Source organism: Trichomonas vaginalis, chromosome I (assembly GCF_026262505.1).
Source record: "Trichomonas vaginalis G3 chromosome I, whole genome shotgun sequence".
NCBI lineage: Eukaryota > Parabasalia > Trichomonadida > Trichomonadidae > Trichomonas > Trichomonas vaginalis.
Window position 1 is genome coordinate 24,495,582 of NC_067203.1, and position 25,781 is coordinate 24,521,362.

Below are 25,781 nucleotides of genomic sequence, written 5' to 3' on the forward strand. Positions count from 1 at the left end.
CTGCATCTGTTATTTTCGTCATATTTTGTGCTACTTCTCTTAACTCGTTGTCGAAACCTTCAGACTTCAGTTTCTTTCCAGATGAGAAGTCGTTCACTAGTTTCACCTTACTATGAAGAGCTTCGAAGGCGTTCTTAAAGTCAGCATTCATTAAAGCTTCATTTGAACTGTCTTCATCCGCTTGTATTTTTGTCCTTATTGACCCTATAAGTTGGGCTGCTTTAGCGTTGGCTTGGGCATCTAACCAGTCATTATTAGCTTTTATATATTCTGCGCTTTTCATTGCCTTTTGCATGGCTGCGTCGTTATTTTTACTTTCTTGTGCTAAGTTTTCATACTGTACGGTTTGGTTTTGCAACTGTAAAAGTTTTTCTGCCTTTACATTTGCTTCAACTTCTTTTTTATACTCATCGCTATCCATATATGTCTTCAGGGCTTTTTTGTTTTATTTCTTCATCTTTCAGTACTTTATATTGAGTAGTATGGTTTTTCAAATTTATAACATCTTGTTCCATTTTTGCTACTTCTGCTGCTTTTTCTGACACTTTTTTCGCATATTCCTCTGTACTTAGTTCTTTCAGTTGTTCTTCTTTCTTCTTTTTCTCTACGTTTAACTCATTGAGTTTCTTTGTGTGTCTGTCATATTCTAGTTTCTTTTCGTTTTCACTTATTTGTTTCTGTATGTCTATGTTTGACTTTTTGACATCTGTTATTTGATTTTTGAGTGAACTCAAATTCATTTGACTTTGAGGGTTATAAGCTGTTCCGTCTGCAGCTCCACCATAGCCTGCCATTTTCGCTAAAAGTGCCGCTCTTAAACCTCCACTCTGTGCACCAATAACTCGGTTTAAAAGCATAGGGTTGCTTGACATTTGTTGCAACATAGTGGGGTCATTCATCATTTGTTGTTGCAACTGTTGTTGTGGTGTCAGTTTTACTATTGGATGTTTCAATGCTCCCTTCCTCTTACGTATATTCTTACGTAGCTTACGTGGCATTTTAAGTGAAGTTAAAAAGCGGTTTTTGACAGATGTTTATATGACACTTTTTGTTCAGCACAAAAAACTACTCGGTCAACGTGTTGTCAGTTTTGTAAAATAACCGTCCTATCTCATTCTATAAGGAGAAAAGGCTTCTCAAAGTATACTTCCTTGGAACGCCTGTAACTTTTCCTGTAGCGACGATAGACCCTTATTTGTCCGGACAAAGTTATACTATTTTGAGTGCTCTACAAAAAAGTCAACAGCGACGACTCTCAAAAACCGTTGTGTAAAAAGTTTTACCGTTGGACAAAAAAGTATATATAGAAAACAAAAAACGTTTATAGTTCATTCAATATTTGAGATGGAACGGTTTGCCAACGGTAACTATTAAATAAAATAAAAAAATAGAGGGGGTCTCCGTTGGTAAAAACCGTTTATTTTAAACTTTTCTATGAGTTGTCCGAAAAAAAACAGTTCATTTTTCATAATGGAAGGAAGAAAAAGTGTCGCAAACAATTCGTCGACTACCTCTGCAGTTAAAGTTCCTACAACTTATGTCTCACCATTCTCAAAACCCTTACGACCTCCTATAATACCAAAGCAACTTCCTCATACAATTCAAGACAATTTGTTGGACAATATGCATTTGCACAAAGAAACAGCTCAGCCAACAGGTCAGGCAACAACAACTATCGGAACAGAAGCATTTTCAGAAGAAGTTCATACCAATCAGACTCCAATCGAACATACAGAAAACAAACCACCCGAAAATACAGAAACACATCCAATCGAACATACAGAAACACATTCTGCAATGACCACTAGGTCGCAAACACGCTATCTTGCCTTTAGCAAACAATTTAAGTCACAAATTCAAGACACACAAGATAGCGACACTCCTCTTTCAGAGAAAGTTCGTAGAAAATACGCAAAGAAAAGGTTAGAATTGTTAGATAAGTTAAATGAACAGTGGGGTTCAGAAGACAATCGAGATTATAACGAGATGTTTCAAGCTGTCATGGATGCCATTCAGCCTCTTGAAAACGAAATCAAAGACCCTGGCGTACTTGTTGACATGTTTGCTTCATATTTACCCGTTACTGCAATCTCATAGCGTTGCAAGCTATTGACCAGTTCATTCACTTGTTTCCAAAGAACTTGCAGAAGCATTTACAAGAAGTTAAAATTGCTGAATTTGTCCGTTTATATCCAAATTCATACAATTATTTGGAAGAATTGAATGAACATGGTGAAAGGTCCTTTTACGTATACTTTTTTACTAAACCAGGACAGTCAAAACGGTTATTGTATACAACCTTTACCAGAATTTCAAGACAATTTCCACGTTATAACAACTGTTGCTTTAGATATTCCTGCCAGAGTTCCATATGGAGGAACAGTAACTATCTCAAGCTTTCCCAAGGGCTATAAAGGAAAGCCTCTCACAATTGCAAAATTCACACACAGCAGTTGCCAATTTGTTCAAGATGTCGAGTTCCATTTCCTCAACAATACGACTTTCATCATAGAGACTCCTCAAGAAGGTATATACAAAGTTTTCATCGCAGGATTTGTTGCTCCCAATGGCGAAGAAGAAGTCGAAGAAATCCTCACCTCAGAGAGCGAAGAAGAAGAAGTCGAAGAAATCCTCACCTCAGAGAGTGAAGAAGAAGAAAATTTCCAAGACATTCAAGATTCAGAATATACCGAATAAAAAAAACAATTTAAGACTAAAAATTTAATTTTATTATAATATTTTTATTTTTTTCATCTGGTCTTTGTATCATTCCTCCTCTAGTTTCTCCGGGGCTAGAGGGCACGAAGTGCCTGGAAGCCCCAATACCTTTTTTTTTTCATCTGATGGAGGTTGTGTGAATCATTTGATGAATCAAATTCTATAATAATTCATTTCATATCGATGATTTCGATATTTCATAAACGTCTTTGTTTTTTTGTAAAGAATTCAAATCTTTTTTTTTCAATGGATATTCGAGGCCTTCGTAATTTTATCAACGAAACATATGAACTTGGAGCGAATGCACCGGAACGAATCGCTGATGAAATTACGAAGATTAAAAAAGCTTTTATGTCAAAAAAGAAGAAATCTTACGAGAAAAAAAAATCTATCGCCAAACTATGCTATATTACTCTATATGGTTATGACATAATACAACTAGGCATCGGAAACATCATAGATTTAATTGAAAGCTCCAATATTGCTAACAAAAGAATTGGATGGATTGCAGCGTCAATTCTATGCAATACACATCCAGAGCAAATCATAGAATTTGGAAGTGTTCTCAAAAAACAATTATCACACACAAAAAACGAGCCCGCAATCGATTTGGCGCTTGGATTTATCGCAAATTGTGCAACATCCAAAATAGCTGATACTATAGGTCCCAGCGTTGTTGATATATTAATTTCGAATACAATTAGCGAACATACGAAGTCTAGAGCCCTTATTGCGTTATATCAGATTTATCAGTCCTCTCTTCAAGTTCCTGGCATCGATAGAGTGTCACCGCGTGTAGTACAGATGATACAATCTACAAATCTCAGTTTCGCGCTTGCAGCTTCTTTACTTGCTTTTAATATCGTTCAACTTCAACCAGCGACAAGTGACGATATCTTCCAAGCGTGCATCACAGTACTTCACCAGTTAGTTGTACAGAACAAATGCCCATCACAGTATACAAGATACGGCGTTCCTTGCCCTTTTTTGTGTGCAAATCTTTTTCGGATCTTGAATTTCTACTTGACGTACACGAACCAGGATATTGAGAAGCTAGATCAAATAGCAAACTCATTACTCATGATGAATAACGCTAAAAGAGATCCTGACGGACTTTACGCATTTTTAACTGTTTTTTCTGAAGCTTCTATCTTCTTAGTTCAAGTTCCTTTGCCTCAGGCAACACTGGAAAACTTCATTACTGTACTTATTAAGCACACACGACAGCGCAGACACTTCGCAATGGATTCTTTAGCAAATTTAGTCGGAAATTCACCTCATTTCGCTTCGAATTTACAGACATTAATACCAGAATTACTTTCTATTGTAACATCACGCGTTTATCCTACAGATATGAAAGCTTTTACTTTATTATATTTCATTGCAAATAATGACAACTGTATGATCATCTTAGATACGCTTATTCCGTTTGTATCCAGGTCACCCTTGCATTTAAGAGCTGAATTATGCAAGAAATTGGCTGTTTTGGCGAATTCTTTTTCAAAAGATTCGGAATGGAAATCACAAACGCTTTTTAAGTTGGTCGAATGCAGTGATAGTGATGACTGCTCGTTCTGGCAACATGTTGCGAAGTCTATTTTAGATGATCATCAAAATATTGATGATAATGTACAGAATTTGATAACGAAGATCGAAGAGAACCCTGGAGTCAATGGTAGTATCATCAAAATAGCATCTTACGTGTTCGGACAAACGAATTTAAGAGATGCAAAACATGTTGTTGATATTTTAATGACGGCGTTCTCAACAGCGCCATCATCATCAGCTCAAACATCCATAGTTTCAGGTTTACTCAAGATTTCAGCAAAATACAAAGAAGTTACCCCAGATGTTTTGTATTTCTTACAAGATGTAGTATCATCATCGAGTTTTGAAGTAAGCCAGAGATCAAGAGAAGCATTAGCTGTCTTAAACTACCCAGATCTCTCAGTTTCAATGCTTTCTGCCCCTGATTCTTATGTTGATACTTCAATAATTATGGAAGAAAAGCCTCAGATCTCTGTTTCGGACCACTTGGATAAATTCCTGAAGGAAAACATGGGTATTGTCCATTACCAGACCAATATTACTGTCCTTTGCGGTGTAGAAAAAACAGAAACTTCATCAAAAATTCTCTTGACGATAAAAATTCAGAATCACGATACAAATCCTCTCAAAATCGATCAATTCCAAATTGAATGCGAATCTTCATTATTGTATAAAAAAGGTTCGGAAGTCAACACGATAGAGAGTGATGCAACAGGTGTCTGCCAAATTTATTTTGTGGCAAATGAACCATTTTACAATCCGCCGATAGCGACGATTATTTTCGATTCAAAACAAACTATTAAGTTTAAGTTACCAGTTTTACCACGATTCTTCATTACCGCGTACAATCTATCACGAGATAGTTTCACTTCCATGTGGCAACAAACGATGGTCGAAAAACAGGCAACATCATCTATTCTGATTCTTCCTGATGGAGACATATTGAGTGAAATTGTTAAAACAGCTAAGAAGTGGTTCAATTTGACACCTCTTGATTGCTGTGATATGAAGAATGTTATATTCATGGCAGGAACATTCCATACTTTTACAGGAAACGCGGGAATTTTAATTCGATTTACTTTCCAAGAAGAAGAGATGATATTGACCATGGATTTGCATACAACTTCTGCAAAAGCAACAGATGCAATCTTAGAATGTGCTCATTTAGCATTTCCTTTTTGCGATTTTAATACTGATTAAAACTAAAAAAATTTGTTTGTATAGTTTTAAATGAAATGAATTTTTTAAGGTTATGACACAACATTCAATTATTTAAGGTTAATTGCCAGAAATTTGAATTGGAGTCAGATATGAGTATATACACTCCCCATTTTCTGGAGTTTTGTCAATTTCCTGATAAGGCTTGTAATTTAGCTTACAAGATATTAATTGAATAATCATTGTAATCAATTTAGTTACATCTTCACTATGAATGAGTGACAAAAAGTGATATTTTGTTTATGAATAATTTCTAATATGTCCGAATATGATTGTTAATAAAAGAGTCATAGATTTTAGCCACATGTATCCATTAAGGATTTACCATTGACTATAATAGACCTACTGATTGTGATGAAAATTTATGAATATCATCAATATATTATACATATGTTATGGAAACGCAAAATTGTTATTATACACCAATATTTATAGTTCATATTGAATTTTATTGTAAATCAAAGTACGAATATCCTTAAGAAACATGCTTTAGATAGTGAAACTCAAAATGATTCTGATTTTTCTATGTGGTTGATAATTTTTATGCAATCCATTCTGATGATTTGCTAACTACATCCTAATTAAAATGAAGAAACTAGTTCAAATTCAATTTTTTCTTAAATAATGCAAATCTTATAATAATAAACTTATATATTGATGGGAGAAACAATCAAAATAATGATTGTTTGTACTATTTTTAACATATTCAACTTTTTCAATCTCTTATTTATGAATGAGTGAAAAAGAGATTGACGCAAATCAAACAAAATCATCGGAAATATATGAAAAAATTGTCGAATATGTTAATAAAAAGTTGGATAACTATGAAGCTCTTGAATTTTATCTCAATTCAGGCAGTATTAACAAAAACACTCAAGAAAATATCCTTTCAGATATCTACAAAATCAAAGATCTCCATAACATTTACAAAAATCTATTGGATACAGTCAAATTACCTGAAAATCCAATACTTCAAGTCGAGAATACTTATTTATACGAGCCAATCTTTTCAGAAGTTGAAAATCATTCATTTGGATTTGTTGAACCACAAATAAGGTACTCATATATAGTATATCTACTAAATGAAATCGATAAGCAAGACAAAAATTATTATCTCGCTTTTTATGAACTTTCAAAATTTATGAATATCAATCCATGGCTTATATTTAACTTTGAAAAAACAACTACACGCATATTTAGATCAAATGCAAGAAGAGATCTCTATGCAGCTTATTCTTCATCTCCAGAACTTTTAAGTTGGAGAAATTGGATGAGAGCACTTGAAGAAGACAAAAGCAAGATAACTTTCCACATGTACAATGTTTTCGCTTATGTTTATTACTTAGCGGAAACATATTCCTATGACATTCCAATTGTTTTTGAAGAAGTTAATCCCAAGTTTATTAATTTGTTTACAAAGGAAATTTTTGATGTTGAAAAAATAAATTTAGATGGAAAAAATGTAACATTTGCTGAATATTATGAAATGATTAAAAAGGCAAATCCTAATTTATCAGAATCCAAACTCAATAATATCAAAGATCTCTGTCTTGAATACGAAATCACGAAAAATCCCAATCCAACATTCTTAAAACTTTATTTGGAACAAAATCCATTGGCTGAACTTGAATTAAGAGTTTTCAAACCTATTCCAAATTTTATTCGTTGTCTTAAGAGTGATACTTTCTGTTTGGCGCATGTTTTGTTTTATCTCTGTTATTGTTTGGAATTAATTAGAGTTGTTCCACAATTAGATGATGTTTTAGAAACAATTGAATATTATTCTGACTTAGCATCAACTTACTATTATAACAAGTTTTTCAATGATTTTAATGTTAAATTATTGAACCATGTAACATTCTCAACTTATTATAAGTCAGATAATCTCAAACCTTTCTTTGATATTTGGAAGTTTTTCTATGAAAAATTCAAAGACACATATTATGATACTTTTGAAGATGCAATGGCAACTTTGTTAAAAGTTATGTCAAGAGCTGGTCAATGCACAATCAAAGAAATTGCAGAAGAAATCAGGGAATCAGAAAGTAGTACAATTTTTGCACTTGATTATGATGATATTTTGCCAGAAAACATGAAAGTTATGAGACAACTAACTTATGAATACAACCAATTAAATGACGATTTGAAAGCAAAGACTTTTGAAAAACTTACTAATTTGCATTCTTCAGAGTTATGGCTTGACTCAATTGAATTTCTTAAGAAGTATTATGATGACAAAAGAATGACAATTGGTATTCTGAAAGCTTTATTAAAAGGAAGCAAAACAGAAGTCGCTCAAGAGAAAGAATTAAAATTGGAGGATTATTTAGAAAAAAATAATGCACCTTCTGATCCAAATTATCACAAATATATTCAAATACAAATGCATAGAATCATGTATTCTAATGAAAACTATTTAGTTTCTGAAGCTAAGAAGTTTAACCTTGAAGCACTTTATTTAATTTCGGAATATAGTATTTCTGTCGAAATATTGATGAAAAAAATTTTCTCAAGGAAGTTTTACATCTTTGACGATATTCTTTTTAATTTGGAAACAGCTTGTTTATTTAATGAAATAAATTTACAAGCGGATTCTAAGATTCCTATTCCTGGAGTAGATTATAAACCAGGAATTGATGAATTTGAGTTTTGTCAATTGATTATTAATATGTATCCTATAGATATTAAACTTTGTTTTCCAGTTTGTGAAGCAAAATATGACAAAAGTATATTAAATCTATTACAAGGTTCAAGTTATTTGTTGGAACCTTTACAAAATCAATTTGATTTTTCAAATTATAAGTTTTACAAATGCGTTGACTTTGAATTTGCATCAATTTATAACAAATGCATCAAGAATATTTCAAGGTTTGTTGTAAATCAAAACTTCAGGGAAGCATTGGATTTACCAATTAATCTCAGTACTGTTGACAACAAATTGAAGTACTTGATTCCTTCTTACTTTGCTTCATGGAATTGCATTAAAAAACCTGAGAAAATGAAAGAAGAGACAAAACAATTCATCATTGATGTTTTGAACAATGATGGCTTTAATTCTGTTTTGTTGTCTGATCTTCTAAGAAGTAAAAGCGCTACAAGCGACAACAACTATTTAATTTTCGATCAGATATTAGAAAATCAAGAAAATCAATTCGAAACATTCTCAAAATTTTATAGAATTTTGGAAATGTTTGAGAATAAAATTGATCCTTCAAGTCAAGAAAACTTTGAAATCTTGGAGTCATTTGATTTCTCTAAATACGGAAATGTAGCAATTAAATACAAGGAATTTCAGTCCCATGTGATTTCAAACAATCAAATGAAACCTGAATATTTCAATTTAATAATCAAAGAAAAGAAAACGAATTATCAAGTAATCAAGTTTTTCATTGATGAAGAAATCATTTGTTTGAAAGATTTATCAGCAGACATTCTTAAATTACTTATAAAAGTAACAGAACAAGAAGAAGTCAAAGAGAACAATCAATTTGAAAAAGTTCAAATAAAACCTGTTGATAGTGATTTAGATATTTCATGGATTCTTGATTTAGTTGAATATTCTAATAAAGTCAAATTCATTTATTCACTTAGAACATATGATTTCATAAATATCTACAAGAGCATGCAAAAAAATGACAAAAAAGAAGTTGATTTAACAAAAGAATTTCTTAAAACAGGAAATTCTAAAGTTCTTGATTCATATGAAAATGAAGTTTCAGAAAAATACTTTGATACATTTGTTGTACATCATGAATTTTTCAACACAAACAATTTGATAAAATACATTAACAATCTTTCACTTCCTTTCAAAGAGCTTAATGAGAAAAGTATTGATATTCTTAATCAACTAATTTGTAATTTCAGAAGTGATTTAGAAATCAATGTTCCTTTATCTAATTTCTTTTATTTCTTCAAACATTGTCAAGAAATTTTTCCATTTTTAAGTGAAATTGATGGATTTTGGAACTATAAACCACCAAAATATCAATCTTTTGCTGGTTTCATTAAAGATATCAACAAAATGATTAATAAGAAGAAAATTCCTCAGGATCTATCGAAACTACAAGAATTTTGCAATTCATTTGATTCTAAAGAAGAAAATCTTTATTTAGATGACTCTAATGATGAAAAAGTAACAGTTGGATTAATAATAATGAGGTTGCTTCAGAATTCTAATGCCTATGATTGTAATATGAAGATATTTTCGGAATATTTCAAAGAAAGACGTGAAGAACAAAAAGTCAAAATCAACAAACAAAAGAATCTTTCTGAGTTCTACTTTAATTTACAAAAAGAACTCGAATCTAAAGAGAAAATCCATAATACAAAGATTTCTATTATAAATGATATTAATGATGATCTTCCAGAAAAAATGACTAAAGAAAGATTTAGTTTGTTTGAAAAACTCTTGAATGTTGACAAAAAGAAATGGAAATTGATTGAAAATTCATTTTTGGATGTTTTCACTTTTTGTGAAGAAAACTCTTTGTTAAGATATCAAGAACAAATTATTGGATTCACATTGAAATGTATCGAAGAAAATAATAATGTTTTCTTTACTAATCCACGGAAAGAACTCTATAATTTCATTTTGGATCAAATTTCAAATGAAAAACAAAATGAATTTTCAGGAATCTACAAATTAAATAAAGAAAACGATGAAAAAATCTCAACAATCAAGTCAAACATGAAACAAGAAGTTATTAATGCCTTGAAAACAGAATTTGAATCATCAAGGAATATGGAAATTAAACAGAAACTTGAATTATATTCGAGTTGTTTCCACAAAATTGTTAAGAATGTTCCTCTTTTGATGGTTAAACCAAAATTTGAAAGTGTTGATTATTCATTCGATAAAATCAAGTTCTACAACATGATTTTGTCTTACAATCAAATGAATTTAGATCTTTCAAATGAAGAAGTTAATGAATATGATTTTGTTTTCCAAGAAAAAGGAAATATGATTGTTAAAAACACTAAAACAAACAAAACTCATAGATATTCACAAACTCAATGTCCTCATTTGTATGCAATTGTTAATAACTCAATTGACAAATCATTTTTCAAATTCGAAATATCAAATCCGACCTGGATTAAAGTAAGAATTCCTAAAAATCGAAAGAAAAATGGAGATTTCAGTTTCGAAATTTTGTATAATTTGCACAAAGAACTTGAGAATTTACTCAAGACAAGTAAATTAGAAGAAAACAATGTTTTTGGAAAGAGTTACATCGAATTTGAACAGTTTTTGGATAAAATTTCTGATATAAAAGTAGAAAAATTCTCCGAGAACTTCCAAAAACATATGAAGACAATTAATCTTGATTCATCTTTTCCAAAGACTTTCAATGTTTTTGAGAAATTCATTAATATGTCAAAAGAAATCAAATCAATAAATGTCAATAAGAATTTGACAAAAACGATTAAAGGAAAACTTAGAAAATTGAAAGAAATTGATCTTCCAAACACAAATGATCAGAAAAGGAGAAACTTCTGCTTCAGATTACAAACAAAATTTACACCAAAAATTGTTGTAACAGAATCCGGAATCAATCCAAATTTCTCTCAAATTTATTTTTACAATTTCAATGCCAACTTCGATACTTTAGAAATTTTTATTTTGATTGAAGGTTCATTCCAGTTTTTGGATGTATCTATTGAGTCATCTTCAAATAGCATTAAAACAGAAGTTGTTGAAGACAAAATCATATTAGTAGTTGATTTATCATCAAAACCAAACAAAGTCGAAGGAATTTTGAATGTTTCTTCCATTAAAATTCCAATTTCACTATGTTTTAAGTATGATAAATTTAATATCAATGGTCCAGATTTTGTTTTCAGTAATCTCAGATCAGATTTAGACTTTAGATCAGCAAAAGTCGAATCAATTATTACTGATGAAATGACAAAGATTATTGACTTGATTGATTCTTACAAAACCATGAGTGACAAGTTCAGTAATCTTTTCTTCAGTTACTTGAAATCAAATCAGTATTCATTTCCAATTAATTTGTTGAGAATTTTTTCAAACTTGTATTCATTACATGAATTTTTTGTAACACATACAATTGATTCATTTTGTCCATATTATTTCGCAGCACAAGAATTCGAAACATCAATTTGTCGATTACTTCGTGTTCTTAGTATTGATGAATCGTCAGAAGAAGAAAACTTTGATTTCTACAAAATCTTTTGTTATAAAACTTCTAATGATTCAATTGTTAATGATCCTAATGTTAAACGAAATGAATCTCAGTCAAATCAAAAAGATATAGAAGATAAGGAACAAGTAATTGAAAACGAAAAAGCTCAGCTTATCAATGAAGAAAAATCAGCTAATAAAGAGCAAGGAAATGAAGAAAAAATTGAACAAGATGTAGTGAATATAAATCAAAATGAAGAATTTAATCCATCAAATCAAGATAAAACTGAAGAAGAAGGCGCAAAAAGCTCACCAAATTTGGATCAATCAAACAATTTAGCCAATTCTTCAAATGACAAACAAAATGAAAGAATTACTGAAACGCAAAATACTATTAAAAATGAAAATGATTCTCGTGAAGAAAAAACTTTTAATAGTATGCAAAACAATTTCATGCAAATGCCGCAACAAAATCAGTTTCAGATGCCTCCGCAATTCCAAAGGATGATTCCTCCTCAGATACAAAACAATCCACAAGCAATTCTTCAGTACCAGCAGATACAAAACCAGTATCAATCAATACAAATGCAGATTTTGGCAGTTCAACAATCTGCATTTCAGTTTTATCAACAAAATGGTGTTAACTCAATCAATGACATTTTGATGCCAAATGGAGGTTATTTCTATCCTCCAAACATGTTTATTCCGAATCAGAACTTTGGAGTTCCACAATTTCAAACTCCTATGACAGCAAATCATCAACAGGATTTCATACGACAGCAACAACAACCAAAAATGTAACTTATTTAATTATTTGTTTGTATTTTGAATAAATACTAAAATTTGATATTTTTATTTCAATTTTTTTGTGAATATCAAATATATATTTGCATATAGTATGCATTGGACTAAAATTGAATAAATTTAGCTCAATTTCAAGGGGGAAAAGCTTATTGAAAACCAAAATATGAGATTGGAAAAATCAAAATGGCAATTTTGGTGTTCACGCAGGTTATTTCTGTTCACTTTCATTACTAATGCAACTATTGACAATATGTAACTTTTATGAACTTCTTGGAAAAAAGGAATATCAAATGGAAAAAAAATTGGAAAAAGTGAAATGTGAAAATTACTAAATTTTAATCTACATATACTGATTATTAAAATATATTCTTGGAGATGTAAAAAAGTGAAGTGATTCGAATTTTGATAGGATATCAAAATTAAAAGTAAAAAAAATGCACGAAGTAGAACAGGGCCAGCGTTCTTTAATAACTAGTCCTGGTCAGCCAGCTACAAATGATGGGTATGATAATGAGAATTATGATTTAATTGTTTATAGAGGCGATATCATCAGAGATTCACGATTAGGTTCATTCAGGATTCTTGATAGGCTTGGAAATGGTACATTTGGACAAGTGTACGATGCCATGTGGTTAGCTCCACAATCAAGGAATGAAATTAATGTTGCCATTAAAATTTCCAAGTCTTATCAAGTGTTTTTTGATAGCTCTACGCAAGAAGCAAGAATTCTAGAATACGTATGTTTCATTACACGTCTAGATTTTTACGTCTAGACTGTAAATTTTTTTGAATTACTAACACACAGATTGCTACTAACATCAATGATGATGCTATAGGATACACAGCCACGTATTACGGTTCCTTTGAGTATAGGAACCATCGATGCATTGTATTGGAGCGTCTTGGCTTTAATTTGTTCTCAGTTCTCGAACAAAGGAATTACAGAGGCCTTCCAATCCTTTTGGTTAAGAAGGTATTACGTTCTATTCTTACTGTCATCAAAGGAGCCAAAGATATTGGTCTAATTCACTCAGATATCAAACCAGAGAATATGTGCATTTCTGCCGACAACCAAAAGATCAAAATTATCGATTTCGGTGCATCCAGACAGCTTGACGACATGCGAAACTTCTACATCGAAAGCAGATACTACAGAGCTCCAGAATTAATTTTACATTTACCATATGATTACAAGATCGACATTTGGTCTGCCGGGTGTGTTGCTTTCGAAACATTTGTCGGTTTCCCACTTATTCCTGGCCAAAACGAAGCGCACATGATTCATTTGTTTAATGAGTGTTTGGGGCCATTACCTCCTGAGATGATCAACAATTCGGAAAGAAAACACCTTTACTTTGACTCATCAGGAAATGTCCTTTCAATGTCCGAAATGTCAGAAGCCAACGGATTTGAACCTTTCACTTTCAATGATTACTTCACGTTTAGAGTATTCCACGATACAATAAGAAACTACAGACGTCAGCCGAGATGCGGATCCCAGGAATACATCGACCGTGAAAATTTCATTGATTTGCTTGATCATATGCTAGTATACGAGCCAGCTACTAGATATACTGTTGAAGAATGCCTTGAACACCCATTCTTAAATGTTTGAAATATTAATTTTTTTACTAAAAAAAAAAAAATATTATTTTTTTCTTTTTTCATCAAATTGTCAATTATATTAAGGATGTCGTTTTGTCACCCAGGGGGAATATTGCGTCCCCCACTTGGGGACGCTGGGGGACAAAAATTGAGGAACTTTGTTTGATGGAGTCAGAGTATATTTGTAAAGTGGCAAAATAATAATTGATTAATAAAGTTCAAGTATTATAATAGATACAGCATTTTGTTAATATTTAAAATATATTTATTTGGCTTTCATTGAGTTTTCATGTGTTTTCAGCGATTTGAAAAATTAAATTTGCTAAAATTTTTGCTATAGATGCTTTTTAATGGACTATTTTTAAGGTGGCCGATTCTGGTGGAAAAGTGCTGGGAAACGTTCCCCGAGGTAATAAAATCTGGTTTTTATGGTAATGAATTTTTTTTTCATTTTTTCATTTTCAAAATATTTTTGGAGAAGAAAAAGTTGTTTCCCAGATGATTTGATTATGGATTATGTTTCTACTATTCACATAGGAGCATACTATCCTATTTTCATCCAATTTCCATACCTTCTGGTACACCCAGATCTGTGATTCTTTCACCAGATTTTCCTCTCAATTTTTTTACAAAATCTCTCAATTTCTTTACAAAAGTTCTCAATTTTCACCATACGTGTTCATCATACGTGTTCCTCATATACTTGGGATACACCGAACTTCTCGGGCAATGGATCATCATATGATATCAATGCGAATTTCACAGTAATAATGATTTTCCATCAGATTAAGTATCCTGTGATTGAATGGGAAAGATTTGAACAAATAGTCAACAATGAATCTAATGTAATTCTTGGTATACAGCATAAACACTTAAGATCAATTGTTTACCTTCAGATATTTTAAACCCAGATTCGAAAAAAACTCATCAACTTACCTTTATACAAAGAATTTCATCCATATTTTAAATATTATGCATGTTCTATCATTACCAAAGGTTTAAATTAATTGAATTAGAGCAAACTATTTTTATTATTAGTAAATTTACTTCGCTAACTGCATATATCATTTTTTGTTACTTCAAACAAAACTGTACTTACAGATTTAAAAAATTGAGCAAATAAAATTATATTTAAATTTCAATATTTGAATAATACCATTTTAATTAAATAACTTAGGTACTTTTTCAAAATAATACTGATTCCAAAACTTTAATATCTTAATAAAATGAAATTTGATCCACTTTAAAAAACTGTAATATTTGAAATGTAAAATTGGTAGATAATGTATAAATTATTAAACTAATTGGTTCATAAAGTTATTAAATTATTTGAATAAAATTTCGAAATACCAAGAGGAAATCAATGAATAAAGAAAAAAAACAGAAAGAGAAGGAGAAAATAAAAGGAAAAAGGAGGAAAGGAAAGAAAATGGAAAAATAATATAGGGCATATTTCATAAATGGCGACATTAACTTTGTGATGTTCATGGCCGGAGGCGGCGACGCGCCCGAAGGGCTAGCGCTGCCGCCGGAGGCCCGATTTTTTTTACAAGATTATTTTTTCCCCACTGGCTTTTCCCAGATTTTGGGTTTATCAACCAGAAACGACCACCTTACTATTTTTGTTTTTAATTAATGGGAGTAGATTAATCAATAATAAAATCCCTATCGAAATTCTATCATCAAGCGTCACTTTTTGTTCTCCAGTCCCCCATGGGTGGGGAAAAAAGTGACTCCCCATATAGGTATATGCATATTTTTATACAATCATATTTATGTTTTGATAACAATATAATTCAACCCATTAAAATGGAGATGAGGCTAAGATTTTCAAAAATCATTTCTCGATTTTAACTAAAAACCTTTGGTACCCATATAAATGCATCAAACATTAGGAGGTTAGTTGTATTTAACTTATAATTATCCATAATTTTTCTTATTTTTAATTTTTTTTTAATCCTTTGGAACAATGATATAAAATCCCTCTATTTATGTATATTAGCAATCATAAATAATATTTTGGAACCTAAGAATAAATACTTGTATTCTTTGGCTAACGATTATGACAATTTACAAAAATATTTGACACTTTACATGTCCCCCAGAGTTCCAAAATTATTTGGTCGGGTCCCCAATTGTCCCCCAAGCGACATCCTTAATTATATATATCCATTCTTAAATGTCAAATAGTTAAAGTGCTTGGAAACTAATTCTGCAATTCGAAGAGGACTTTTGCCAAAAATCTTGTTATTTAACTTTTCTCACTTGAATAAAGTTGTTTCTGAGAACAGAAATGGCCCATACGCGGATCAGCTGTGCAATATCATATTCTAATTACCTAATTTCCAAAATCAACGTTGAAGCAGCCACTCCTCAAATTATTTTTAGAATTGATAAGAGCTATTGAACAACTTTTCCTGAAGCAAAACTAAATCCTCGATGTCAATGGTGATGAAGGATTTTACAAGTTCAAAAATGTCGTACGGCATGGAGATTTAGAGCTACCGTCAGAACATCATTTCTCGTTCAATGAAATTGAATGTTCAATCCCATATATTGCTACAGGTCGCTGGCAAATTAGAAATGGTTAATTGTGCCAATGCTAACGAGAAGATATGTTGGGATCCAAAAAATTCCTTTCAAACATGATTGCTATGAAAGAGAAGATTGCTGATGAAGCGACACCGAATTTGACAGAGAGGAAATTCGATGAGCACAAAATCAAGTAGATTTGTAAGATTTTGTTCTTCAAGCTAGTGGATCACATCACATTAATTGTGTGCACATTAATTGACCAGTTAGTTTGGAAACACACTGTCATCTTCAACAAGATTCTTGAAATTCACATCATAGAAATAATCGAACCGAGTTTATCTAAAAGGAAATGATAAGATTGTTAATGGCTACCAAAATATAATTCACAGATGCATTATGGATGATGCTAAATATAACAAATTTACGCTTTACTGAAAAAGAGCAATGTTTATACAACTTTGGATATTCACATAAAATATATGCATATTGAACTATAATCATTCCGCCTTATTCATACTTTTTAACATTGGCTTTAATAAATTAACCGAGATTTTAACTCATTGCTTCTAAACTGTTTCAGAACTCACAATTAAATGATTTCATAAGATTGTTACTTGACATATCAAGATTTTCTTAAGAAATATTCGCTTCTGAAGTTAATTTAATAGACGAACGATGAATTTATTAAGATATGGTCTCATTAGTTTTATGATTCAAGTTCAAGTTGCAGCAATTTATTCAGGGAGAAAAGTGCCAAAATGTCTGTATATTTCAGATAGAAAGTTTGAGAATAAATTTAGTCACATATTCAGAGTAATCGAATTTAATTGGGAACCAATAGTAGAATATAAAGATCTTAGATTTTTGAAGAATTGAAATTTTAATTGAAAAGATTTTTTTGACATTGAATTTAAAACGTTTTCAAAATTATAGTATCATATGTCCTAAAATATGAATAGCAATAATTCTTGAAAAATTTTATTTCAGATGAACTTCTCGAGGAGCCACTCTCCTACGAAAAACCCAATAGTTTTGACGAAAAGTGGCGGCAACAATGGTTCATTTGGACAAGTTATTAACAAAACAAAGTCAGCTATATGCTTCTTATGCCTTTTTGACGGATTAAGGATTCCATCAATACGTAGGCTTGTTAGAAAACCTCGAAATATCTGCGATAGGCCATTACTAACCTTCGATCCTACATACTATGCACCAGATTCTCGAAAAGCCATAGAAGATATGTACAACAACGCAATTAAGTGTCCTTGTGACTTTGCTGTTGATCCATCAGCACAAACAGTATTGACTTTATTACGAAAACATTGTTCGTCAATGCCACCACAAAGAATATTATTACACTATTTTGGTCAAGGCTGCCATCCACCATCCGACGATGGAAATCTGTTCTTTTTCTCAGATGATAGATCGCGATACAAACCAATCAAAGTTGCCAACTTACTAAATAGCTGCAATTGCCCAATTTGTGCAATTATCGACTCACCTTCAGCTGGCTCACTCTACAGATCATTCCAATGCAAGCATGATGTATTTGCATTTTTTGCATGTGGTGCAGGCGAACTTTTACCTGTTTCTACAGATGCTCCTTTAGATATCTTTTCATCTTGTCTTCTGTGCCCATACGAGATTGCCATATGGTTCTATCATCGTCACCACAGTGGAATCATCGAAGTTGAGAACAATGCAACAACAGAATCCAAAGACAGGTTAATTCGATTCTTAAATTCCATTTTAGATTCAATTCTTTTCGATACACAGTCCCAAGACACATACAACAGATACTTAATAGATCCAGCAGTATTCTCTCTTGCTCGTGGATTCGTTCTAGCCCAGAGAGTTATGTCTTCTTTCAATATTCATCCTTCTTCCATTCCAGAGCTCAAACCAATGGAATCTCATCCACTCTGGGGATTGTGGGACACAACACTTGATTGTGCAATAGCTTTGAATTCATCACAAATGTCATCCACAATTTTTTCCCTCGTTACAACATCATTTGACACTTTTCCTTCCACTTCACTTTTCCCAATCTTTGCATATTTCCTTACCACTGAGTACCACTTCCAAATTGCGCAGCGTCTTTTGAACTACATTGATTCCATGGAAGGAGCAGCCACAATAGCAGCACATTCAATAATTCCTTCTGTAATTGTCAGCCTTGAAAAACCATCTGTATTAGCATTGATAATTTTATCAAAAATCATAGCTATTTCCAAGTCTTCACCTTTTGAACAGCAGACACCCATCAATTTCAGTCTTGCAAAGGATCCAGGAGTATTAAAAGCAGGAATGTGCATGTTGTGTGTTTCTATTTCTTCTTCTCCGATGACTTCTTTTAACAGATTGACACAAATCTGTATTGATCATGCAGCTCATTGTGCACCATATTCCGCATTGTTGTTGGGATTGTTGGCAGAGAAATCAGGTCGTTTGATGACACTGCCAAATTACATTCCAAAATTTTTGCCACTTTTGAAATCAAGGAAAGATGACATCAGATCATCTGCTGTGTTTGTAATAGGAAACAGCAGACAACCTGATGCTGCACAGATTCTTCTTCCTTTCTTGCAAGATAAATCTCCTTTCGTTAGATGCCAAGCGATTTGGGGTGTTTGCAAATCAATGGCTGTTTCGCAGACAAAGGATTACATTGACCAGATTGAACAAATGATACAGGATAAAGATGAAAATGTAAGAAAAACTGCAGAATCACTTTTGCCATATATCAAAAGTGAGGAAATTATTGATGAAATTAGATGGCCACAGAACCACGTTTTGATGCAACTTCTCGTGAAGAGTGTCAGCACAAATGGCTTTGTTATGAGATTTGAAGATGATGTATTTATGCTTAATTAATAGAAAATACAAAGTTTTCATATTTTCTTGTGTAAATATCTCTATTCTATTAGGGCATTAGAAAATAATAAATACGTGTGAATAATAATGCAAATTTATATTTGATTGATTAAAGTATGGTAATTATTAATAATAAAAGCTCTTTGTTGACTTTTTCAACTCAAATATTAATAAATTTCATTGATATGGCAAATTTATATTTGTGTTGAAAGATTCATATGTGGGATCAATGAAAGATTACCATCATGCGTTCTTTAAAGATGTCATGATGCTGAATAAAGTAAAGAGGAGATAAATTATTCATCCAAGCCCTTAAGGACAGTTTAAGTGTTAATATTTAGCTATTAAGACTTATAGGAAAATTCATACTATAGTAAGAATTTAAGTATCATGGAAAATTGTTCGTAAAAGCTTCTGCATATATGAGACATCGAAAAAGGATATGATTAGAATACAACACTTATACATATGGAGTATTAACATAATGAATATGAATGTATCTTTTGTGTTAAAAATATAATATAAAAAACACTTTATTTTACAAAAAATAACAAGAATTAAGTATCTGTTTCGGTCATATGATTTTTATATAATTCTTCCAGCTTTTTGGAATAAGCATCATCATGAACAAATGGATATATTAGCTCGTAGAATTCAGATCCGCCAAACTCATTTTCAAAATAGATTTTGATGGTTTGATAAAATTCTGGTTCCTGTTTGGCAACGTCTAATAAGTGTGTAATTGCATCTATTATTGCATAGACTCCTTTTTCAGTTTCAGATTCTGCAACAAATCTAACAATTGACATAATTTCTCCGCATTTTGTAACTTTTTTGACTCCGAACGTTGTACAGCGTTTGATCATGTTCAAAACAATCATTGAAGAGTGGTATCTAGTATTATATGTTGAACTTAGAGCTGAATTGTAAAATTCATAAAAATGTCTTCCTTCCCATAAACAAGCGACAATATCGTCCCTCAAATCAGTATATGTATCTAAAAATGAAGCAGCTGAGCATGATTGAATTGTTGGGCCATTTGAAATGTCAAAAACTGCTTGGCAGTAATTTGGAGTGATTTTTTTGGGATATACAGTAAGAAGATGCTTGTAGAGATCATAAACAAGATTTGCTGCATAGTTATGGGTCGCTGTGATTGGATCGAGAAAGAAAATTAAATTAAAATCCATCATTGTGTAAAAAGCTTCTGAATTCCAATTCTTTATGCAGAATGTAAGTGTCTTAATCGATCTGCATTGAACTTTATTATCTGTTGTGTGCTTAATCATTCGTTTCAAGAATTTAAAGACTTTGTATATATTTTCTTGTGTTTTAAGCATTTTTCCCATGGCAATATACTTGAAAAACCTAAACACTCCTTTGTTGACTATCATTGTGTCTCTGTGATTCGCTAAAACGTCTGCATAATGTTCAAAATCAAAATTATTATAAAAGTATTCAAGAAGTGGATTAGTAGAAGTTTTGCGAAGCATTATGCCTAAGAAAGATGTTAAATGTAGTACATTCTCAAGACGATTATTGATATTATAAATTATATGTTGAATAAAATCTGCTTCTTCTAAATATTCAATTGTCGGTGGTATATTAATGTACATATATTCGATAGCTCTACTAACAGCTGAAGCATATTGCGAATCTTCATGAAAAATTTCGTTTTTAAAAAGATTTATGAACTCTTCTTGAACAAATTGGTCATATTTTTTAACTGGTAATGATTTTGCAAGTTTTCTAATAATGCGAGCGTATTTTGTACCTAATTTAAAATTTTTATTTTCAATTATCTTAGTAACTGTATTAATCAGGTCGCTGATTGCATTCCCATCGTCATTTGGGTCGAAAAAGATTGAAGCATATTCTTCTAAATAGTCTTCAAAGTTATCTTTATATTCTTGATTTGACATTAAAGCATAATAGCCAGACCATGATAAAAACAAACGATTTAAATTAAACTATAAGGCATTGTTTAGCTCTATTTGTGAAAAAAATCCATAAAATTAACATTTTATTTTTGTTTATCTTTCTGGCTAAAAATAAATATCTATTTAGGCATCATAGCAATGATGTCATCATACCATCCAAGACGGCGAGCAAGTTCCTTAAATGTTTCCTGGCAATCTCCACCAAGATAAACGTCACGAGTATTTGAAGGATGATCGTAACGTAGGAGTGATCTGAAATTCGGTGGAGTAACTTTGACAATCTCACCACCCATATCCATTTCTTCTTCAGTGTATTGAGCAACTTTGTCGAGGTTTATAAGGACACGTGGTACATCTTCTGGTGCTGTACCTGGTAATGAAGCAAATGGATTGACTTTCAAGGATGTTCCTGAGATTAAAAGCATGTCGCAGCTTCTTAAATCAATTCTAGCATTATGCTGGAAAGATGTTGGTAGATTTTCACCGAAAAAGACAATATCTGGCTTGATAAAGCCCTTGCAATCTGGATCTGTGCAATGAAGTGGCTTTCCAAGCAATAATTTGTCACGAATTTCTTCAAGTTTCCATTCCTTCTTGCATTCTGTGCAATGGGCTGTAGAGAATGTTCCGTGTGATTCAACAAGCTTGTCTTCTGGAACACCAGCGATGCGTTCTAATCCATCAATATTTTGTGTGTATTGTTTAAGTAAGATTCCTTTCTTAGCCATGTATGCACCAAAGTAGTGGATAAATGTTGGTTTGTACTTTCCTGGAAGAAGAGAAGGACAGAGATCATAAAATGGTTCTTGATTTTCTTTGAAATATTTAATATTAAATACATCGGATGGTTCTGGAAGGTTATACTTCTGAAGATTTGAATAGAAGCCGGTTCCAATAGAGCGGAAATCTGGAATTCCTGCAGCAGTAGAGATTCCGGCGCCTGTTAAGAAGATTATTTTCTTTGCCTTGCCGGACTTGATGTAATCTACTACACCATCCATATCAAAACTCTTCAACTTGCGATCTTCAGACATAAAATAATATAATGTGAAGTGAAAATAAAAAACGGCTAAAACAATTGTTTCTTGTCTTGTGGAACACCAGCGATGCGATCTGATACGTCACCGATGTGATATATAAACAGCCTATTCAATAATTCCGATTTTGGGAGGGAGAAAAAAATTAGACTTCTGAATTTCTGACACTTCTCCTTTTGTCCAGAATATAGGTGTAAGAAAAATAAGTACAATCTGAAATAACGAAAAGGCCGACAAAAATTGAATGTTCACATGTTAGGGCAATACTCCACTGTACTCATTTGGTACTACGTTTTACCTATAAACATTTTTGCATTCACATCTTTATGTCATAGTGATGCATGCTTGTTATTCGAACTTAAGCGATTTATAATATCAATTTTCAACTTTATTGTTCTTATAACATGGATTCTAACATTTTCTTCTATTCTTCCTTTCAAAGGTATTCTCCTTCCTTCCAATTATTCAAAATGGCCAGCACTTATTTTGAATATTTTTTCCGGTATTATAAGATATTTTATAACTGGTTCTCCATATGCCCCTGCTCAAGAGAATCAATCAATAATCAAAGAGGTGTACATTATCTATATTCGTGTCGAATCAATTGTAATTTCTTCAATTCTTACTATTATCTTAGCTTTTTTCAAAAATATATATGATTCTGTTGGTCCGATATATGAGGATCAATTTTATCAATTAATTGGCCAAGGTAATGAATATGCAAATAATTTTCCAATTATTTTCTCATTTTTATTAAATTATGCATTACCATGTATCATACCATCAGCATTATTTATGTATTCACTCCATTACTACACCTAATATGAATTCCAAATAAAATTCATATCAAAATCTTTCAGAATATCCTTTCTAATTCTTCCTTTTCTTTATTTTGTACCTGCAATTTATTTTTACTCTATTCTTGTCAAACCAATTCCTCTAGCAGATCCAAACTCACTTCTATTTGATAACTTAGTTGTTCCTGAAAACGAATTATTAACTTTCCCGAAACATAAGAAGAATATCATATATCTTTCTCTTGAATCTCTTGATACAGTTGTTTTTAGTGAAGCTGTTGGTGGCTGCTTTGGTAGAGAAATAATTCCCTTTATGGAAGAATTAGCATTAGATAAAGAGAATGTCCACTTTTCGCATATAAAATACCCGGATCTTGGTGGAATGTCAGTTCCTCCTCGTCTTGATTTTACTTTGGCAAGTGCATTTGGTGCTTTATGTGGTGTACCTTATATGGGAAAGAACCAAAGGCGTGATCATACTGATGGTTTTTTGAATAATCTTAATTGCCTTGGCGAATTATTGAAATTAAATGGCTATATTACATCAGCAACATTTGGTACTGGGTGTTATGATTTTGGATATGGTCATATATTTGATTTGCATCATTTCCAACGCATTTTATCGAATATAGAAATTAAGAATTCTTCTCAATGGATCGAAGATAAGTATACCTATGAGTTTTGCAAAAAAGAACTCGAATATCTTTCGGATACACATCAACCTTTCATGGCATTTATGTGTACATTGGATACACATGAACCAGGTCATATCTGCAGCTTATGTCCCAATACTCAAAGTTATCCAGCTACTAAATCAATAGAATGCTCAGATCGTCAGCTTAAAAGTTTCTTGGAATGGGCGCAGACGCAAGAATGGTATAACAACACAGTGTTTTTGATTTATGGTGATCATACTTCAAGAGACAAGAATTTCAAGCAAATGGCAAAAGAACATAATTATGTCAAAAAATCATATAATGTCATTCTAAATTCAGAAAGAAAGGCGAAAAGAACTCATGAAAGACTTTTTACTGTATTTGATTTATTGCCAACTGTATTGAATGCAGCAGGAGTTCAGATTAGAGGTAATCAAATAGGAATGGTAATAAGCCTATTTTCAAAATTGCCGAAGCTTTTTGAAAGATATGGAGAAAAATTTGAAGAAAGTTTTAATCAAATCTCATTTTGGTATGATACTGTAGTGAATCATAAATCAATAAAATGCGAAGAGAACACTCCTTGCATTAGTTTAGATGATTATTCACTAGGAACCACATATGCAAATTTAACAGCAGAATACCACTAGTTATTTCATTTTGTAATAATAGCTTTAATATTGTTTGTGTTTATAAATAGATATGTCTTTATAAATCTGTTGAACAGTTTATTGTCTATTGAATCAATGTCTATTGAATCATTGTTTATTAAATCAATATTTGTGTTGGAAAAAAAATCAAACATTTCTATTGTAAGCATGCGTGAGATACACACAGTACATTTCTAAATGACAAGATTCATAAAAACGTCAGCTGCAATAGAAATTATATCGATATTTTTTCTTAGTTAAGGTAACAAGCACTTTTTGTTAAAAGATGACTTTAAAATTAACATATGATAATGCTTTCATCAAAAAAATCTCATTTATATCTATAAAATATAGAAATAAATTATATAATAGGCTAAGTTCTTTATTCTATTAAAAAACGTATCAGTTCTAACAATTAAATGTCATACTTAAATGGCATTTCAAGTCATTAGATTTAAATTCGATTTTGAATAGAAAAAGATTTCGCCTGAAGTAAAATCCTGTAAAATAGAGTACTTTTCTTGATTATTTTTTTAAAATAGTTTATTCTTCTTCCTCTTCGGACTTGTTCTGTCCAGCCTTGGCGTATCTGGCGTTGCGGAGGAACTTAGCGTTCATTCCCTTCTCGAACCAGAGTTTCTTGACAACGCACTTATGGATACCATTGCGGTGGTGCTGATGGGATCTGTTGTGTGCGGAGGTATTTGAGCGTTTGGCCATTTCTTATGGAACTCGGTCGTGTCACTTTTATAAATCTTTATTTCAAGAAAACTTGCCATGAATTATTCAATAAATATGGCACATACTACAATTTATGTTTAAATCATGGACTTAAGCAAATCTGTGTCATATGAAATGTTATCAATTTTCCATCATATCTAAGTTAAACATGTATCAATACTTAATGTCTACCCACAAAGGACTTTGATAATACAGTTGTGCCTATATGTTACCTCAGAATTTACCGGATCATTAGATCAAATATCTCTTAAAACTTCAATACCTATCTATTTATATATTGAATAATGCATTTAAGTAGACTTCTATGAATGGGTATTGATTTTGGTCATCAATAATTGATATTTCTTGTATTTTAGATAATTAAGGCGCAGCAATTCTACAAAGTTCGGTTGTAATCATATATTTTCTCAAAGTGACACTCCATATAGATAGTTATTGTTTATTATTAAGTATTTGTTATTTAAGATGTTGTAATTTATAAATCAATCTTTTCAATTTTTCTGAATGATAATTTAA

The 25,781-nt window shown here is 31.6% G+C and overlaps 10 protein-coding genes and 1 pseudogene across 11 annotated transcripts; 7 read left to right on the top strand and 4 right to left on the bottom strand.

Annotated features, from left to right (window-relative positions):
• Window positions 1-254: 254 nt before the first annotated feature.
• On the bottom strand, window positions 255-998 carry TVAGG3_1043740 (annotated as a pseudogene). The gene has a single exon. A coding segment is annotated over exon 1 (744 nt).
• A 472-nt stretch (window positions 999-1,470) lies between these two features.
• Window positions 1,471-1,900, top strand: TVAGG3_1043750 (attachment subunit-related family; the record flags this gene model as incomplete). Its single annotated transcript, XM_051255617.1, has 1 exon — window positions 1,471-1,900. A coding segment is annotated over one exon (430 nt), but the record flags the coding sequence as incomplete, so codon positions are not given.
• A 323-nt stretch (window positions 1,901-2,223) lies between these two features.
• On the top strand, window positions 2,224-2,697 carry TVAGG3_1043760 (uncharacterized protein; the record flags this gene model as incomplete). The annotated part of the gene is made up of 1 exon (XM_051255618.1): window positions 2,224-2,697. One exon carries the CDS (start codon window positions 2,224-2,226, stop codon window positions 2,695-2,697), a length of 474 nt encoding a protein of 157 aa, XP_051081192.1.
• A 267-nt stretch (window positions 2,698-2,964) lies between these two features.
• On the top strand, window positions 2,965-5,560 carry TVAGG3_1043770 (clathrin adaptor protein; the record flags this gene model as incomplete). Its single annotated transcript, XM_001311376.1, has 1 exon — window positions 2,965-5,466. The coding sequence occupies one exon, from the start codon at window positions 2,965-2,967 to the stop codon at window positions 5,464-5,466; it is 2,502 nt and encodes an 833-aa protein (XP_001311377.1).
• A 657-nt stretch (window positions 5,561-6,217) lies between these two features.
• TVAGG3_1043780 (zebrafish dkey-56m19.5 family) lies at window positions 6,218-12,427 on the top strand (the record flags this gene model as incomplete). The annotated part of the gene is made up of 1 exon (XM_001311375.1): window positions 6,218-12,427. One exon carries the CDS (start codon window positions 6,218-6,220, stop codon window positions 12,425-12,427), a length of 6,210 nt encoding a protein of 2,069 aa, XP_001311376.1.
• Window positions 12,428-12,859: 432 nt separating this feature from the next.
• Window positions 12,860-14,072, top strand: TVAGG3_1043790 (protein kinase protein; the record flags this gene model as incomplete). The annotated part of the gene is made up of 2 exons (XM_001311374.1): window positions 12,865-13,167; window positions 13,236-14,045. The coding sequence occupies 2 exons, from the start codon at window positions 12,865-12,867 to the stop codon at window positions 14,043-14,045; spliced, it is 1,113 nt and encodes a 370-aa protein (XP_001311375.1).
• Window positions 14,073-17,514: 3,442 nt separating this feature from the next.
• On the top strand, window positions 17,515-19,970 carry TVAGG3_1043800 (TOR signaling; the record flags this gene model as incomplete). Its single annotated transcript, XM_001311373.2, has 1 exon — window positions 17,558-19,444. One exon carries the CDS (start codon window positions 17,558-17,560, stop codon window positions 19,442-19,444), a length of 1,887 nt encoding a protein of 628 aa, XP_001311374.1.
• Window positions 19,971-20,001: 31 nt separating this feature from the next.
• Window positions 20,002-21,366, bottom strand: TVAGG3_1043810 (armadillo (ARM) repeat-containing protein family; the record flags this gene model as incomplete). Its single annotated transcript, XM_001311372.1, has 1 exon — window positions 20,002-21,366. The coding sequence occupies one exon, from the start codon at window positions 21,364-21,366 to the stop codon at window positions 20,002-20,004; it is 1,365 nt and encodes a 454-aa protein (XP_001311373.1).
• A 136-nt stretch (window positions 21,367-21,502) lies between these two features.
• Window positions 21,503-22,433, bottom strand: TVAGG3_1043820 (chromatin regulatory protein sir2; the record flags this gene model as incomplete). The annotated part of the gene is made up of 1 exon (XM_001311371.2): window positions 21,504-22,418. The coding sequence occupies one exon, from the start codon at window positions 22,416-22,418 to the stop codon at window positions 21,504-21,506; it is 915 nt and encodes a 304-aa protein (XP_001311372.1).
• Window positions 22,434-23,424: 991 nt separating this feature from the next.
• Window positions 23,425-24,539, top strand: TVAGG3_1043830 (sulfatase family; the record flags this gene model as incomplete). Its single annotated transcript, XM_001311370.1, has 1 exon — window positions 23,532-24,524. One exon carries the CDS (start codon window positions 23,532-23,534, stop codon window positions 24,522-24,524), a length of 993 nt encoding a protein of 330 aa, XP_001311371.1.
• A 299-nt stretch (window positions 24,540-24,838) lies between these two features.
• On the bottom strand, window positions 24,839-25,263 carry TVAGG3_1043840 (ribosomal L29e protein family; the record flags this gene model as incomplete). The annotated part of the gene is made up of 1 exon (XM_001311369.1): window positions 25,068-25,244. One exon carries the CDS (start codon window positions 25,242-25,244, stop codon window positions 25,068-25,070), a length of 177 nt encoding a protein of 58 aa, XP_001311370.1.
• Window positions 25,264-25,781: the final 518 nt, after the last annotated feature.